The sequence below is a fragment of the Camelina sativa genome, chromosome 4 (assembly GCF_030686135.1).
Source record: "Camelina sativa cultivar CO46 ecotype springtype chromosome 4, ASM3068613v1".
In the NCBI taxonomy this organism is placed as follows: Eukaryota; Viridiplantae; Streptophyta; class Magnoliopsida; order Brassicales; family Brassicaceae; genus Camelina; species Camelina sativa.
In genome coordinates this window covers 18,726,143-18,741,679 of record NC_141883.1, presented here as the reverse complement: position 1 = coordinate 18,741,679, position 15,537 = coordinate 18,726,143, and the positions used below count along the sequence as shown (strand labels likewise).

Sequence of the window (15,537 nt, the reverse complement as noted above, 5' to 3'; positions counted from 1 at the left end):
TTGCAGCAAAGGCTTCTAGTGTAATACAAGAACAAAACACTAACACGGAAAAGAGTTTTAGAAACGCATAATAACGAGAAGGGAATATGGAGAAGATAGTGAAACGACAAAGAGAGTCAAGGGTTGGAGAAAGAAATAAAAAAGGTTAATTCTCTAGAGAACAACTTGCCCTTTGTATAACATAAAACACCGCACAGTACTATACTAAAACCTTATTTTTCAATATGGTTCCATAATCGGTCCGAACTCAAACCTCCTCTGGACAGTTCTGATCTCTGTTTCACATAGAAATAGCAAAAAAAGATCCAGAACAATTCTCGATCAGAATAATAAAGTTTCATGCTCTTTGTAATTTTATTATCTTCTTGCAAATGAGAATTTTGGCAATATATAACACGAAACTTTATAAATTGGTCAATTTCTACATTTATAAACGATTTCTATAGAGTCTATCGTGTAGACACAAAATAAAAGTCGTAACTCGTAAAGACTACTGAAATTGTTTCGCTTAAATTTTAGACAAAACTACTTGACTTAGATGGCAAGAGTCCATCTCAGTGTGTCGTATTCTAGAGGGTTGTGAGCCAATTTATTATCCGCACTAAAATATATTATTTTTGCATTTGCTTCGTCTCTTATCTTCACTCTCGTTCAATATGAGAAGCACCAAAAGCATCTCACCGACACACACACATGAACAAAATAAAAGGAGAACAAAAAGCATGAGACTCTTTCTTTTTCTTGCTTTCAATAATGTTCAGACATCATTATGTCTATAGAAAAAGTACTAAAGACAACTGAAAATGTTTTTTTTTTTTTTTTTTGCGTACTTTTAGGCAGTCGACTATACTTGACTAATATTTAGGAAATCTCATGCAGTTATCTCTGTGGTACATTATTTTGCTTCAAGTTCAGTTCCATTATCACTACAAGTTAGAGGCATTTGGCAATTGCTTCGTCTCTTATATATATATTCACTTTCCAGCAAAAAATGAGAAGCACCACAAGCTTTTACCGACTGGTATTTTTTTCTTGGCTTTAGTGCTCTCATGCTACTTGAAGCACATGGTTTTACTGATGAAATTGATAAGCAAGCGTTGTTCGAGTTCAAGTCTCAAGTTTCTGAAAACAAACGAGCTATCTTGTCTTCATGGAACAACTCATTCCCTCTCTGCAGCTGGAAGGGGGTAACATGTGGCCGTAAACACAAGAAGAGTTACTGGTTTGGACCTTGGAGGATTGCAATTGGGAGGAGTGATATCACCTTCAGTTGGTAATCTCTCGTTTCTCTTATCACTTGATCTTGATGATAACTCTTTTGGTAGTACCTGATATATCATGGTTTTTAATTGTTTTTAGCCATGACATAAGTGTGTTTTTTGAGTCTTTTGATTTGTTTTCTAGTTTGTTTTTGAGTCTTTATAGGATTAGATAATCACTGGCACGGATGGAACATAATGGAGCTAAATAGGAAGATTTAGAGCATAATCAAACATTGAGACTGAGCTACGAAGTTGAGAGACGAATTTAGAAGTATGCATCGATCGATGCAAATGATGGCATCGATCGACATGGAGCCACAAGCCGATTCAGAAGTTTTCTCACAAGTTCTAGAAGATTTACAAAAATTGCCCAAGCTTCCTTATTTGCAATTAAGGCCCCATTCGTGTAAATTAGTATATATAAGATTTTTATGGTCATTGTTTAGCCCTTAACTTTTATTTTCCTGCAATTTTTGAGAGAGAAAACCCTAAGAGATTTTAGAGTGTTTTTGGAGAGAAGAATAAAGACTCTTTTAGAGAAGATTCAGAACTCCTTTTCTTCTTCTTTTAATCTCTTAATGCTATATATTTTATTCATGATTTGTGTTCTTACAATTATGTCTGAGTAGATCTGCTTGTTAGGTTTAGGGTTTTTCATTAGAGATTTCATGGATTGTTAGATTGATTAATTGTTTAGATTCATTATCTTTCTTGTTCTTCACCATAGGTTGTTCTTAATGCTAGATATTTGATTAGTCATCTGGATTTAGATCTTAGGATTATTGATTGATATGAGAATATAATTGATTTTCCTGACAAAAACCTTTGGTGAGCAAAATTACTTTTTGCAAAGAGATTTGAATTAGTGATTTTGTGAACTTATCTAAACTTGATATTATTGCTGGTTTTTAACTTGAATTTTGCAAAGAGATTTGAATTTTCAGGTTTTAAAATTTAGATAATATTTGCAGTGAGAACTGATTTATTTTACAATTGTGTTTAGAGTTCAAGAACGGTGCTTAATTATTAAATTCTGCTTGCTTAATTAATTGATCTGATTTTCCATGATTTTCTGAGAATTTCCATAGGCCTAACGTTTCATCCTTCTGAATTTTACAACTCTTTTATTTTCTGTTTTAATCTTGCAATTTAATTACAACATTTTGGTTTAGCATAATCAAAAGATTACTAAATCTATTGTGTGAATCTAGAGTCTTTGTGGATTCGATCCCTAAGTAATACAATTGATCTCTTAATTTGAGAGAGTAGCTCAGGTTTAAATTTGAGCATATCAAATTTTGGCGCCGTTGCCGGAGACTCTTTTGATTCACCATTAGATTAAAGTCTTTGATTTTGTCTAATTTTTTATTTTTCTATTTTACTCACACGCTTTTCTTTCTTTTCTCTTGTGTGTTTCAGGTACATGCCTCCTAAGCCTAACACCGGGAAGAAACCTACTGGTCCAGTTGTGAAGCTTACGAACCAAGAGTTAGGACAACTAGAGCGTGACAACAAGAAAACAGCCAAATCAGCAAAGATGGTCAACCCAATCATATTGAGACCAGATGAGGCTGGAGTTTTGAGGAATCAAGAAGGTCATGTGTGCAACGAGCAAGGCCAGAAACTTGATGCTGAAGGACAGTTTATTCAGGAAGAACTCGTCGTGGCCGATAAGAATGCACGTTGCGTCGACCAACGCAATGATGGCATCGATCGACGCAACCAAGAAGGCATCGACCGACGCAACATTGACGTCGATCGACGCAATGCCAGAGCAGGTGCGAATGGTGCGGATTTGGATGGTAACAACCAGCAAAACTTTCAGGCTAGATGGGACAACAATGGAGAGTTTGTTAAGACTCTTGCGGACTTCAACAGACCAGACTTGTTCTATGAGAACCGCTCCACAATTATCCCTCCTCCATTCCCAAGGAATGATTTTGAGTTGAAGCCCACCTACTTTGCTCTTGTTGGACAAAGACCTTTCCAGAATCTGCCACATGAGAAGCCCTTAGACCATATTGAGCATTTTGAGGATATAGTCACCAGCATCAAGGCGAATGTAGTCACATAGGACTATCTCTACTGCAAGCTTTTCCCCTACTCTCTTGCTGGGGAAGCTTCTCATTGGCTTCTTCTAATTGTTTATTTTATAATCTCTGTAATCGTATCTGTACTTCATTTTCTTCCATCCTTAATGAGTAAAATGGTTAGATAGAAAATATAACACAAAAGAATTTCATTATCATTGATTTCTTTTAAGTTTTTTATATATAAAAAAAAGTTCCAACCGCAATCGCCCGCAACCGCAAACGCTTGTGGGAAGCAGCTTTTAGAATTCAATGGTTTGAAGCGGTTAGGAACGATTAGGAGCGATTGAGAGCGTTTTATGTGATTGGTTTCAATCGCTAGCAACCGCTACCACCCGCAAACGCTGTGTTTGCGGGAGGTAGCGGGAGAACCAGTCAACAACTTAGGTGTTGTGAAGAATCTCCAATGAATCGTCTTGCAGCAAGTGAGGCAGAAATGGAGTTAATCTCAGTTAGAGAGAGGTTCTTCAAAACCAAAAGAACAACCAGCCGTTGAAGTGTAAATCATCTACAAAATTGCCCACCCACTTAAAAAGCCTTAATCTGAGGCCTACAATCTATATATAATAGCAAACTCGTTTTTTAGGGACTGCTGACGTCATCTTTATAATCCAACGGATAAAATTATTTTATTTTCTTATCCAACGGTTTAGATCTAAGCTGATGTCATTAATTTATTAAATGAAAAGGCATTTCTCTTCCTTCCCCAAATCGTCGCTTCTCTTTGTTTAGCCCTCTGAATTAACGCTTCTCTATGTAAAAAAACCTGTTCAATTGCCCCTTTTCAGATCAATATATTTGGAATTTGTTCAACTATTTTAGTTGTTATGGTTCACTTTTCAGGCCTGCCATATTTTTGTAACGTTAATGTCTCAATTCTCAATGGAGCAATCGTCTCAATGTGTAGATTTTCTATTTTGATATTTTTTGAATATTCGATTAGATGTTAAAACAAAACAGATGATGTTGCATTGCTTAAGTTATGTATTTTTCGTGTGGTGTTTATTTGCGGAGAATCTGCGATATATATTCATTCCTTTACTTGGCATTGTAAATCCAGTCTTTGTTTTCGTAAATTCTCTTATCATCAACAAGATGTGACATGATGGTAGATGTGACACCCTTACCATCGCTACTCTTTAATTAGGTTGGTGCTCTCTTTTATGTAACTCTTACCTCTTCCGTCTCTCTTAATTATTTTCCAAACATGAAGGTTGTAAGAATTAAACTTACCAGTGATCCTTTGACTTGTACGTTTTGATAGAAATGTAATCCAAAAAATAATATGGAAAAGTGCAGATGGGAGTCACTTTCATTCCGACAGATGGAGAACTATTTTGGTTAGTCTCTGATGAATGGGGTTGAATTCATATATCATACATAGTACATACTCACTGAGTTAGTCGCTTAGTCCACTAATTGTCATAATTAAATGTATCTATAGTATGACACTTCAACCTCAACTTTTAATCTGGTATTGACACATCAGTTAAAATCATTAACCAATAAAATTATAACAGATCAGCTTTTTCTTTGCCACGTCACATAATTTTCTGGATTTGTTGTTCTTCTCATACCACTAGACAAAAAAAGAAAAAGAAGAAATTACTACAATTTCGGTTTAGTTTGAAGCAAACCGATTCGGTTACATCGATTAAACTTAATTTGGTGTGATTCAATTGTTCCTGATTTCTGAAACTGAAAGCATATCGATCAAAACTGTTACTTAATTGTTTTGATATTTGAATTAAAAATATTAAAACAAACAATCCTTTCAGATATATTTACCGTTCTCAATATCTAATCTATGTGTTTGGTTCAAGGATGCTCTAATTTTGTTCCCATGGTACGCATCTCTCTGAAGTTTGAAGTGAAGATCGTGTTGATTTAGGGTTATATTGATGTCTTTTGAATTAGGATTTGATGTTTAGCAAATTTAGGGTTTTATGATTTGGGTATTGATATTAGTAAAATTAGTTTGATTGATTTTGATCCTTTTTTTCTCTGTTTTTTTGTGAGATTAATTGGAAAACTTGCAACAGATGGTAGAGATATTGAAATAGAGATACTGTGTTTCTGTTCTTGATCAATGTTTGTGTTTATGTTCTTGATCAATGTTTGTGTTTATGTTCTTCTAAAGCTTGAATCAGTTTGTGTTATCTTCTGTTATCAATGATCAAGTTTGTGTTATGCTCTTTTAAAGCTGTTATGGGTTTGCGTTATGGTCTGTGATCAATTATCAGTGTTTTTGTTTTGGTCTAATGTTTATGAGATTGATGGTTATGGTCTATGATCAGTTATCAATGTTTGTGTTTTTGTTTTCTTGGTGAATTTGTGTTATGGTCTGTGATCAATGGTTGTCTCTCTGTTTTTTCTGCTTATGTTATAGTATGGTCTGATTGCTTTTTCTCTCTATTATGTGAGTTTCTTGCGTTTTGTGGACATGTCTTTGTTATCAAGGTGTTGCCCTCCTCTTGGCTCAAGCTGGTTCGTACTTGACGAAAGTGAAAGTTCAGATGCTGAACGTAACTGGTATGTCTCTTGTTGTTCTTGGTCACTACAGAGCCGTAGTTACTGATCTTGTGCTTCAAGGCCTTCAAGGTGTGAACGAGAAAGGTTTCTGGGTGTTCTTCTACTCAGCGCGCTGAGAGCATTACCATTAAGTTTAATAGTTTATTTAATTTGAGTTTGTGTCATGCATGGTGTGTAAAACAAGTTTTCTTGTTTTTTGTTTCAAAAAGGATTGTTAAGAAACTTCTTTATAAATTTATCAATGGAGGCATATATTTTCCTTAATGTTTTAAAAGTTCTTAGCTTAAGAAATTGTACCTTTTTGTAGTTAAAATTTCATTTAGCAACTTGGGAAGAAACTTATCAATGGAGATGGTCTAAAGATTCACTTGTATCATTGTATCATAAAGGTGTCCCCATGTACTAAAAGACTCTCGAGATACAAGTATTCTATATAAATATACGGGTATACCGTGTATATATGTATTATATCACCAGTCTTTTGAAATATGGTGGTATACAAAGGCATATTAAAAAGAATATTGTTATCTGGAGTGTATCATAAAAATGAATTTATTTATAGTAAGCTATCCCAAAAAGTAAACCAAAGCTTAAATAAGCTAACATAATTCAACTGAGACGACAATTTCATAGTAAATAAGTGATAGTTATATTGAAAAAACAACTCGCTGCATAGCGCGGGTATTAACCTAGTATATATAAAGTTCACTTTCTTCACTCCTGGTGCTGCCACGTCAGCATATCTCTCTGTTTAATAAGTCCATATTTTCGAAATAAGCCCATATTTTCGAAATAAACCCATATTTTTGACATTTTGAGCCTTTTGAGAGTGTCCACATTAACATTTTTATTCATCCTCCTATAGCTGCCACGTCAGGTTCTACATTCGCAATAAAAGAAAAAAAAAACTTATGATGCCACGTTAGCTGAGTTATGTACTTCTAGGTTTTCAAGGATGCTCCGTCTTAGAGCATTTCCAATGATCCTCTATTTTTTCCTCTATAATAGAGGTGGATTTTGCTGCAATCCACCTCTTTTTTCACCTCTAAAATAGAGATTGCTATTTTTTCCTCTATTTATAGAGGAACTCTATTTTTTTCTACAAACGGTTCCTCTAAAATAGAGGAAATGAGAATAGAGGTGGGTTGGAGTAAAACTCACCTCTATTATAAAGATCTCTATTATAGAGGAAAAAAATAGGGAAAACCATTGGAGATGGTCTTAGTATAACTGAAGACGTTCCCTCTTCCTATAACTCAATATACTTTTTAGAGAGCCTGACAATTTTCTTCTGTTCCGTCGCCTGGATCTTAAACGTAGGAGAATTTGAAGAGCATAGGTTAACACTTTATCTTCGTATCAATGGAATTATGTTCAACTCTGTTATGTCATCATTTCTTTCAAACCACGGGGAAGAATCTGTTTCAAATAAGTATGAATCAATGGGTTATCAACAAATCTTCAACAACAAACAAGTGCGGAAGTCTCAGGTACCAGCTTCTAAACTAAATCTATTGAAAGTATCACTTTCCTCTACTCTACTATCTATAAATTCAATCCCATTCAACCTAGGTACGAGGGCTACGTCTGATTCTTCGGCGAAAATCTCCCTCCTTTGTCAAGTGATTGTTTTCATTTTCCTCGCCACAGATTTTAGTGACATTGGATCTCTCCATTGAGTATGTTCCATCTGCCTTCATACTATCCTCAAATTAGTGTTTCGTTTTTTTGTTTCAATTTAAGCCAGAATATTAGGTTTGCTTAGGGAAATTAAGGAACAATTTGTTTTCGTACACCATCATCTTTGCTAGGAATTTAGCATGGTTGCCAAGATTTGTACACATAACCTGTCAAGTGCTTAATTATTGACTAATAGTCATTGACTAAGAAACAAGGGCATGCAGGACTTTCATAATGGTTAATATATTTTTTAAAACCTGCATATTTTGTAATTGTTTGATAAACTCATTGGAGAGTTGGTGTTCTTAAGCTGAGGAAGCGAATTGTTTTTTTTTTTGTTCTTCAGACTTGCATAACAAAGACTGTTCTGAGAATGACATTAATCTTCTTTATGAGGCATCCATTGATCACCTTATGAAGAGACGTCATGTATGCATGTAGAAGATATATGTTTGTAAAGAGACGCAGTTACCCTTCTTGAATCGTATACCCATGGATGGAATACAATTTACTGATTTAGGATCATATTTTTTAAACGAGGTGATTAAAAGAATGTGATGGTCAAGCCGTCAAGGATCTGGTTGTGCAAGTGAAGGAGGTGGCTACGCCAAATGAAGCAATGCTCTTATCAAACATGTCGTCGATTATCTCTTTTCTAATTATTAATGGCGCAACTTTATAATCTTTGCCTCCAATATTTGGTAAATATGTAAATTTATTTCTCTTCAATGGGTTAACTATCGAAGGTCATAATATTTAAGCTTTAATATTGCATCAGGAACGTATATTACTCACTATAGTTGAATTCCTCGAGGCAAGGTACGTACCCGGAGATTGATACTTATGTGTAATTGTGTGTATATCTGAGGTTTTCTTAAAGAAAAAAAATTGTAGGCAAATTTTTGAGATCTTTTGTGTTGTGAGGTTTTTATTTTGTTCTTTAGTGCCTCCCTCCATTCATGTATGTATATAGCAAAGGAGTGCAAACTATTGTAGGGAAGATCTTTTGTGTTGTGAGGTTTTTATTTTGTTCTTTAGTGCCTCCATTCATGTATGTATATAGCAAAGGAGTGCTTATATAGAAATCTAAGCTGAGCAACATGAAATCTAAGTATTGACAGGAGGAAGTACCCAAGGTGAGTAACATGAAATCTAAAGCTGATGATGATCAATTCATGAGACAAAAGACTGTGAGGGAGATGGTGTGTTAGCAAAAGGCTGGCGATTCAGGAGAGAATGAAAGTGTTTTTTTAATTTTATTTTGTAAAATATAGTAGATTAGAGCATTTACAGTGAAAATATTTCATTTTACAAATAACCACGTGAATGACAAGAATACGAATGTGAGGGAGGTGGTGTGTTTAGCAATTCATTTGTCACATGAAAACATGTATTATTATTCTCCGGGATCGATTAGTAAGTAATTGTACAAAGTTAAGATGCCATACTTTTTAAGTTTAAGCATGTTACTCATACTTTTAATCAGTCACACGCACAATATTATCCAAAGAAAACAAAAAGTAATTTAATTCATTTCTCATCATGAAAAAAAATATTACCACTCTGTATATAAGCTTTACAAGATATATTTTGAACTGAATGTCTTAAATGAATATATATAGACATTAAAATTTACAAGTCAGGAACTCAGCAAACTAATATAATTTCTTATTCTTGGTTGAATGGTGAACAAAAGCCAAAGAAAGAACTCAAACTAGCCTATATCGTTAACAAAAACAAAAAAATACGAAACAAAATAGCCTAACAGTTTATCATCGTCTTAATTTTTCAGAAATAAAAATTTAAAATAAACCGCGCATAGCGTATTCTCTAGGAAGTTAGTTATGGCTCTCTCTATATTTATTTATCATTTTCCCAACTTCTGCTTCGACCTCACTTCATTGATGTTTTCATGCTCATACCTTCTATGTTGCTCATTTGTTAGCAAAGTTTGGTTTAAATTCAAATATTTTACTCAGGTTGTTTTTCACCTCCACCATAGCTCTGAAGCCAGTTGTATAACGATTACATTAATTCATCTATGTAAATCATTTTTTCTGAAAAACAATGTAGACGAAGTCTCCTAAAAAATTAGAGATAAGTTTTAAAATTTATCCAATATTATTTTTTAAATTTTCTCAAAAAAAATCTTTACCATCATGTTCAACATTTAGAACTCTATAGATTTAGAACTATGCGGATTGGAGCTAAAATTCCGAGTAAGGTTCGTTTGACATCGTTCTAAATATATAAAGCAAATGGTGGTAAAAAATATATTAGATGTTTATAAAAAGTTAGAGGACTTTAGCCTTTAATAAAAGATTTAAGAAACTTTTTTTTCCTGTCAATTTAAGGAATTTTTTTAAATATGTATAATTACATAAAAAAACTTGAAGAAGTATTTTAATTTATTTATAATCACATATGATGATAAATTGTAAACAAGTTAATTTTATATAACAAATTATTCATTTTTACAACTATTACACATCCCAAAACCAAACAACCTTTATTACAATAATCCAAAAAAGGAAAAAAAAACAAATATTAACAAACTGAAATATATATTTAAAAAAATAATCACAAAAATAAACATTATATAAAACCAAATAACCATGTCTCAACAACAAAATTTACAAACAAAATGTAATCAAACACATTACATAAATTCTAATTAAACATATCTATAAAAACACGAACTAACCAGAAAAAAAAAATGAAAAAAATGAAAAAGTATAATTATGCAAAAAACAAACAAGCCAAACTCTAAAAAAACCCAAAAACAGGTAAACCCCCTCCCCCCCCCCCCCCCCCCCACAAATATATGGAAACAAAAAATTAGATGTAAAACAATCAACAACAAATAAAAACAAAATGTGAAACAAACCCGCATGAAACATTATTATAACTCAATAGTTTTGATGCAACTAAACGTGAAACAAACCCGCGCGTAGCGCGGTATAATTCCTAGTGTTAATATATAAAGCCATATGTTGATTTTCTGTGGAACTGATATTAACCATCATTATAGTGTACTGTTTAGATTGACTTTGATGAATTAGTTCATTTGCTGATTACAACCTTATTTTTGTTTGGGTTTGATACTGTCTGAGTTTTCTTTAGTTAGATCATCAGAGTTTCTGATTTTAATCATTTTCGTATACATGATTACCGACATTTAATCGCTCATATTGTAGTCGGTAAACCTGTTATTGTTATTAATTCGTGGATATGAAATAGCAGAGCTTTGCTTCGAAATTTTTTTATTCTAATCAAGACTTTTCTTTTTTTTTCTTAAGTTAATAAACAATAATTCTTGGCTTTCAAAAGAAAAGCTTCTTCGTACAAGGACTTCTTGATCTTCAATGATTGTGAAACGCCCGTACTTGAACTTCTTTCTTTGTGTTTCTTTTATTTTTGTTAGCGTTTTTTTTTTCATATTAAGAGTTTTTGTTTGAGTTTTTTTTTTCTAAGTGAAAATAAATGTGATTAGACTTTGAGTTTAACGAAACCAAAACACTTGTTAGCAGAATGATGCGTCAAAGATGAAGAGGATTATGTTGCAAGTCATGACTCTGTTTGATGAAGGGGGGAGATTTCTCTGTTTCCAAACTGAAAGAGTGTTAAGATTTTGTTCGAGGAAAAACATGCTGGAAATTTTTTAATTTGGCCGTCGTAATGTTTGGGAAGTCAACACGCACCCGCATCACCAAAACTATCCACCTCCACAGACTACAGTTTGTCACTAATGTTGCACCGCTTGAGTCATGATTTCGATTTCTTTATTATCATATTGTATTCCTATATGGTATAGAACAGATCTGCAGGATCAAATCTAAGATATAATAAAATAATTAATAAGTAATGTTGCTTTGTATGCGTCTTGGTTTGGTTAGTACCCTAATTGTGTCTACTAAGTTGCTACATGATTTCTCTTGCAGCATATGCATCTTCATATTATAAGAAAATAGTGGAGTATATATAGGTAAATTTAGGCTAAAATATCAATTTCATCATTTTAATTTTTTTTAACTACGAAATATAAAGGAGACCAAAAAATAAGTTAGTAAAAAGTACAATAAGTTATCATTGTTCCTTTTGACTCAAGAAAAAAATAACGGGTGAGCATCTTAAAATTTAAGTGACCATATTTCATACATCTTTTTTTTAATATACATTTGATGAAACACTAAAAGAGATTTTAGATTTTTTTTTTGCTTTATTGAAAATATATTTCTAATAAGTACATATGTATACTGTTAATTCAGATTTTAATTTTAACGTATAAGCGTTTAATTAGTTGGACAACATGCATAACTATCATGGTATTGTATTGACAATATGCTCGAATTGAGTATGTATACGGCTACATAGTATATATACTATACCATCAATTATAACTTAAAACGAGCAGTTGAGCATGTATATACATATCTGTTTATGTTTCTATTTTTTCTCACATATGATTTGTGTTTTGTTCACAATATTGTACATTGTATATGGATTTTGATTTAAAGTTGATAAATGAGCTCATGACTTTAGAACATTTCTATTTTTGCTGATAAATGTCTATATATGTAGGGGTAAAACATAATTAACAATAGAGTTTGTAGTTTTTTTTGTGTGTGTGCAGGATATACTTCTATTGAGATTAAGATGTGGTTATAACAACACAAATTAAGATCTCTTTGCCAAGCTAACGACTCCAATGTAGAGGAAGCTAGGAAAAATGTTAGGCAAAAGAGCCGATGATAAGCACATCTAAATAAAAATTGAATAAAATTATATATAGTCGTAAATATATATTTTTAACAAAATCTGATAAATTAGAAACTCTATTGGTCAGTGTCTTGGCAGGGATGTCTCCACATCGGTTCATTTGGTTTTAATGCATCGTTGTTCTGGGAAGCCATTAGAGTCTCTTTTTGGATCTCTTTCTCATCTTTGGAAACTAGACTACAATTTGCAATTTCGTGGTAGGCAGTCGCGGAGGGAGAGAAGGATCATGTGTGTTATATGATACCCATGAATTTTTTTTTTTTCATATTAGCTTTTGTTAAAATAAGTAATTTACCGTTGTTGAAGAAACATATTGTTTTATTGATACCCCTCTCAAATTTTATTGACACACATGACTCAGTTTTCTGGCTCCGCCACTGATGGTAGGGATTGGAAGACATGTAATGCCAAATACGACTCTTTAATTCCTCACGCCAAATTTTAAAACCAACACGTGAATTATTATCATCCGTAGGATTAATCTTTTCTTAATTTCCACTCTTAATTTTGTATACTATAAAAACATCCCAATTATCTTGCTGAATTAGTATGCGATGCATCTCCAAAAATTAAATCTCTACCTCGTCACATAACTCCGACGAATAGGTTGACAATGAGTAAAGCTAAATCAGAAGGAGGTTTTTTAAATGTTGCACCATCCTTTTTGTCTTTTCTAGTTTTGCAGTGTTCTTTTGTAATGTTGTATGTTTTAGATTTTATTCTTCTGCTTCTCTTTGTTGTCTTTATATTCAGTAAAAAATCAAAAATTGGTAATGAATCTTTACATGTTTCCCAATATGTCATTCGGCCCAACAAGATTTGTTAATTGTGCTTTCGGCCCGACAAATTGTGAGAAGGTCTATTAACACTCCGCATAGGGTAATTTCGGAAATCCGCACTGGAAACCCCAGGGAGCCCTAGGTCAACAGTCTGCTATAAAAGGAGACAACAGTTATTAGGATCACCATCCTAACCCCCAGATATTACCCAGAGAGCAATACTTTGCATCGATAACTATTATTGCCTTTTGTGTAATTCGTTTCCACTTATGAGCTCGTCATTATTCCGTTTGTTAGTTTTCTTGTAAACTGACGAACTTAATTTTGGCTCTTTGTAAGTGACGACCTCAAATTTTTCGTTAATAAAAGGACTACTTCCACTCTTACCTCCCAAATCTTATTTACTGAGTATTGTTCAATTCTCGATACAAACATCTACCAAAAAAAAAAAAAAAAAGGAGGTTCTTTAAAGCGAGACGTTGAAGTGATTATGGTTTCTCTACAGACTTTGTAACCCAATTATATATTTCTCTCTATTAAGTATACTCAGAAGACTTTCAAAATAATGGGTGCTTGTTTTTTATGCAGAGTAAATATGAATGCTGTGTTACCAGATTTTAAGTAACACTTAGTTTTCGAATAAATATGAATTTTGTGTTATTTGCAGACAAATGTTGTTTTACCAGCTTTAGGGTTTTGTTATTTTTCTGGAAAAAAGGTAATTGTGTGCGCTGAAATTGTGTATGATATGTTTGACTGTAATTATAAAGCTAAAATAGAGAGTTCAATAAAAGAAAGGTCAATGTTTCTCTGACTTAAGTGATCAATATGTTCTGTTGTTAATCTTAAACCACTTAATTTACTGATGATGTTTAATTTGATTCATCAACAAGTTTGTTGTCTTTTTTCATACACGGAACATAGTTGAGATGGCTAGCTCAGAAAGTTGAGGAAAAGGGAACGATTAGACCCTACCCTCATTTCTTCTACTCTCTCTTTTTTTTTTTTGTCAAACCACTTGCATTCAATACTCAAATGAGAAGGTTACTGCTTCTCTGGATTAGAGACACGCACGAGAGAAGCTCAGGAAAAATTGCGTTTGTGCCAGTCTCTCCTGTTGAGCAATCCCTCCCCGATTACTGCTTCTCAAGAGAAACTGGCTTACAAGAAGTGGATGACTCTTACGATCGCGGAAGAGAAGTTTATTTTCCAGAGAGCCCGAATCAAATGGTTTGAGTGTGGTGATCTCAACACTGCTTTCTTCCACAGAGTGATGGCAACCCGCAGAGCAATGAATCAGATTCATTATCTGATTGATCAACAAGGAGAGCGTCTTTCCAGTCCTGAAGAAGTGAAACTCCATTGTGTGTCCTATTATCAGGACCTGATTGGAGGGCATCCTGCGACTCTTACTTCTGAAGAGATTGACCTTGTACCGAACAAGGGAGATTATGCCATTTAGACTGACAGAGAATCTCTAGGACCTTCTAACTGCAGAAATCACTGACTCTGAGATAAAGCGAGAATTCTTCTCCATGCCTGCCAACAAGACCCCTGGTCCGGATGGCTTCACGGGTGAATTTTACAGAGCTTCCTGGGATATCATCGGGGCTGACCTTATTGCAGCAATCCATGAGTTCTTTCGTCATGGAAACCTGCTCAAGCAGATCAATGCGACGGCGCTGATCCTGATCCCTAAGGAAATAGGTGCTGACAGGGTGACTAACTTCAGACCTATTTCGTGTTGCAATGTTATTTACAAGGTGATATTCAAGATCTTAGCTCGTCGAATGGAAGATATCCTCCCAATGATGATCTCCAACTCTCAATCAGCATTTGTTAAAGGCAGACTTCTCGTTGAGAATGTTCTGTTAGCTTCTGAGATGGTTCAAGGTTTTGGTAGAAGTAATGTCTCTCCTCGTGCCCTGTTGAAGGTAGACCTGAGGAAGGCTTTTGATTGTGTACATTGGGATTTCATATTAAAGATTCTCGAGATTGCTCAGTTTCCTCCAAAATTCATAAAATGGGTGGAACAGTGTGTCACCACCACCTCCTTCTCGGTCAACATCAATGGAGAGTTATGCGGTTATTTCAAAGGTGGAAGAGGGTTGAGGCAGGGGGACCCCCTCTCTTCCACCCTGTTTGTTATAGCCATGGAAGCTCTCTCTAACCTCATCAGCCAGCGCTTTGCTTCGGGAAGAATTGGGTATCACCCCCTGGGCAGGGACCCAATCGTCTCCCATCTTGCCTTTGCTGACGATCTGATGGTATTCTTTGATGGAGGAAGAAACTCTCTTCAAGAGATTGCTTGTTTATTGGATGAATTTGAGTCTTTATCAGGTCTGAGCATGAACCGAGATAAATCTACGCTCTTTGTAACAGGAATCTCCCCAGAGGATCAGGACCATCTAGTAC

General features: G+C 34.1%; 1 protein-coding gene and 1 long non-coding RNA gene across 5 annotated transcripts; both read left to right on the top strand.

Annotated features, from left to right (window-relative positions):
• Positions 1-639: 639 nt before the first annotated feature.
• LOC104783865 (uncharacterized) lies at positions 640-3,484 on the top strand. Of its 3 annotated transcripts, none has more exons than XM_010508968.2 (2): positions 640-1,273; positions 2,682-3,484. In XM_010508968.2, exons 1-2 carry the CDS (start codon positions 1,050-1,052, stop codon positions 3,334-3,336), a joined length of 879 nt encoding a protein of 292 aa, XP_010507270.2. In that variant the 5' UTR covers positions 640-1,049; the 3' UTR covers positions 3,337-3,484. The 3 variants fall into 3 exon arrangements, with proteins under 3 accessions (XP_010507270.2, XP_087366455.1, XP_087366454.1); XM_087510329.1 differs by having other exon boundaries at positions 666-1,273; positions 1,426-3,484; XM_087510328.1 differs by having other exon boundaries at positions 688-1,273; positions 1,405-3,484.
• A 1,555-nt stretch (positions 3,485-5,039) lies between these two features.
• Positions 5,040-6,148, top strand: LOC147945939 (uncharacterized). 2 transcript variants are annotated; one of them, XR_015596164.1, is made up of 2 exons: positions 5,040-5,198; positions 5,813-6,148. It is a non-coding gene; the product is annotated as an uncharacterized LOC147945939 (long non-coding RNA). The 2 variants fall into 2 exon arrangements; XR_015596163.1 differs by having other exon boundaries at positions 5,074-5,198; positions 5,777-6,148.
• Positions 6,149-15,537: the final 9,389 nt, after the last annotated feature.

Excerpts from the sequence above, each read along its gene's own strand:
- LOC104783865 (XM_010508968.2), top strand. The coding sequence starts at position 1,050 with ATGCTACTTGAAGCACATGGTTTTACTGATGAAATTGATAAGCAAGCG. Across the intron at positions 1,274-2,681 it reads AGTGATATCACCTTCAGTTG|GTACATGCCTCCTAAGCCTA; the intron begins GTAATCTCTCGT and ends TGTGTGTTTCAG.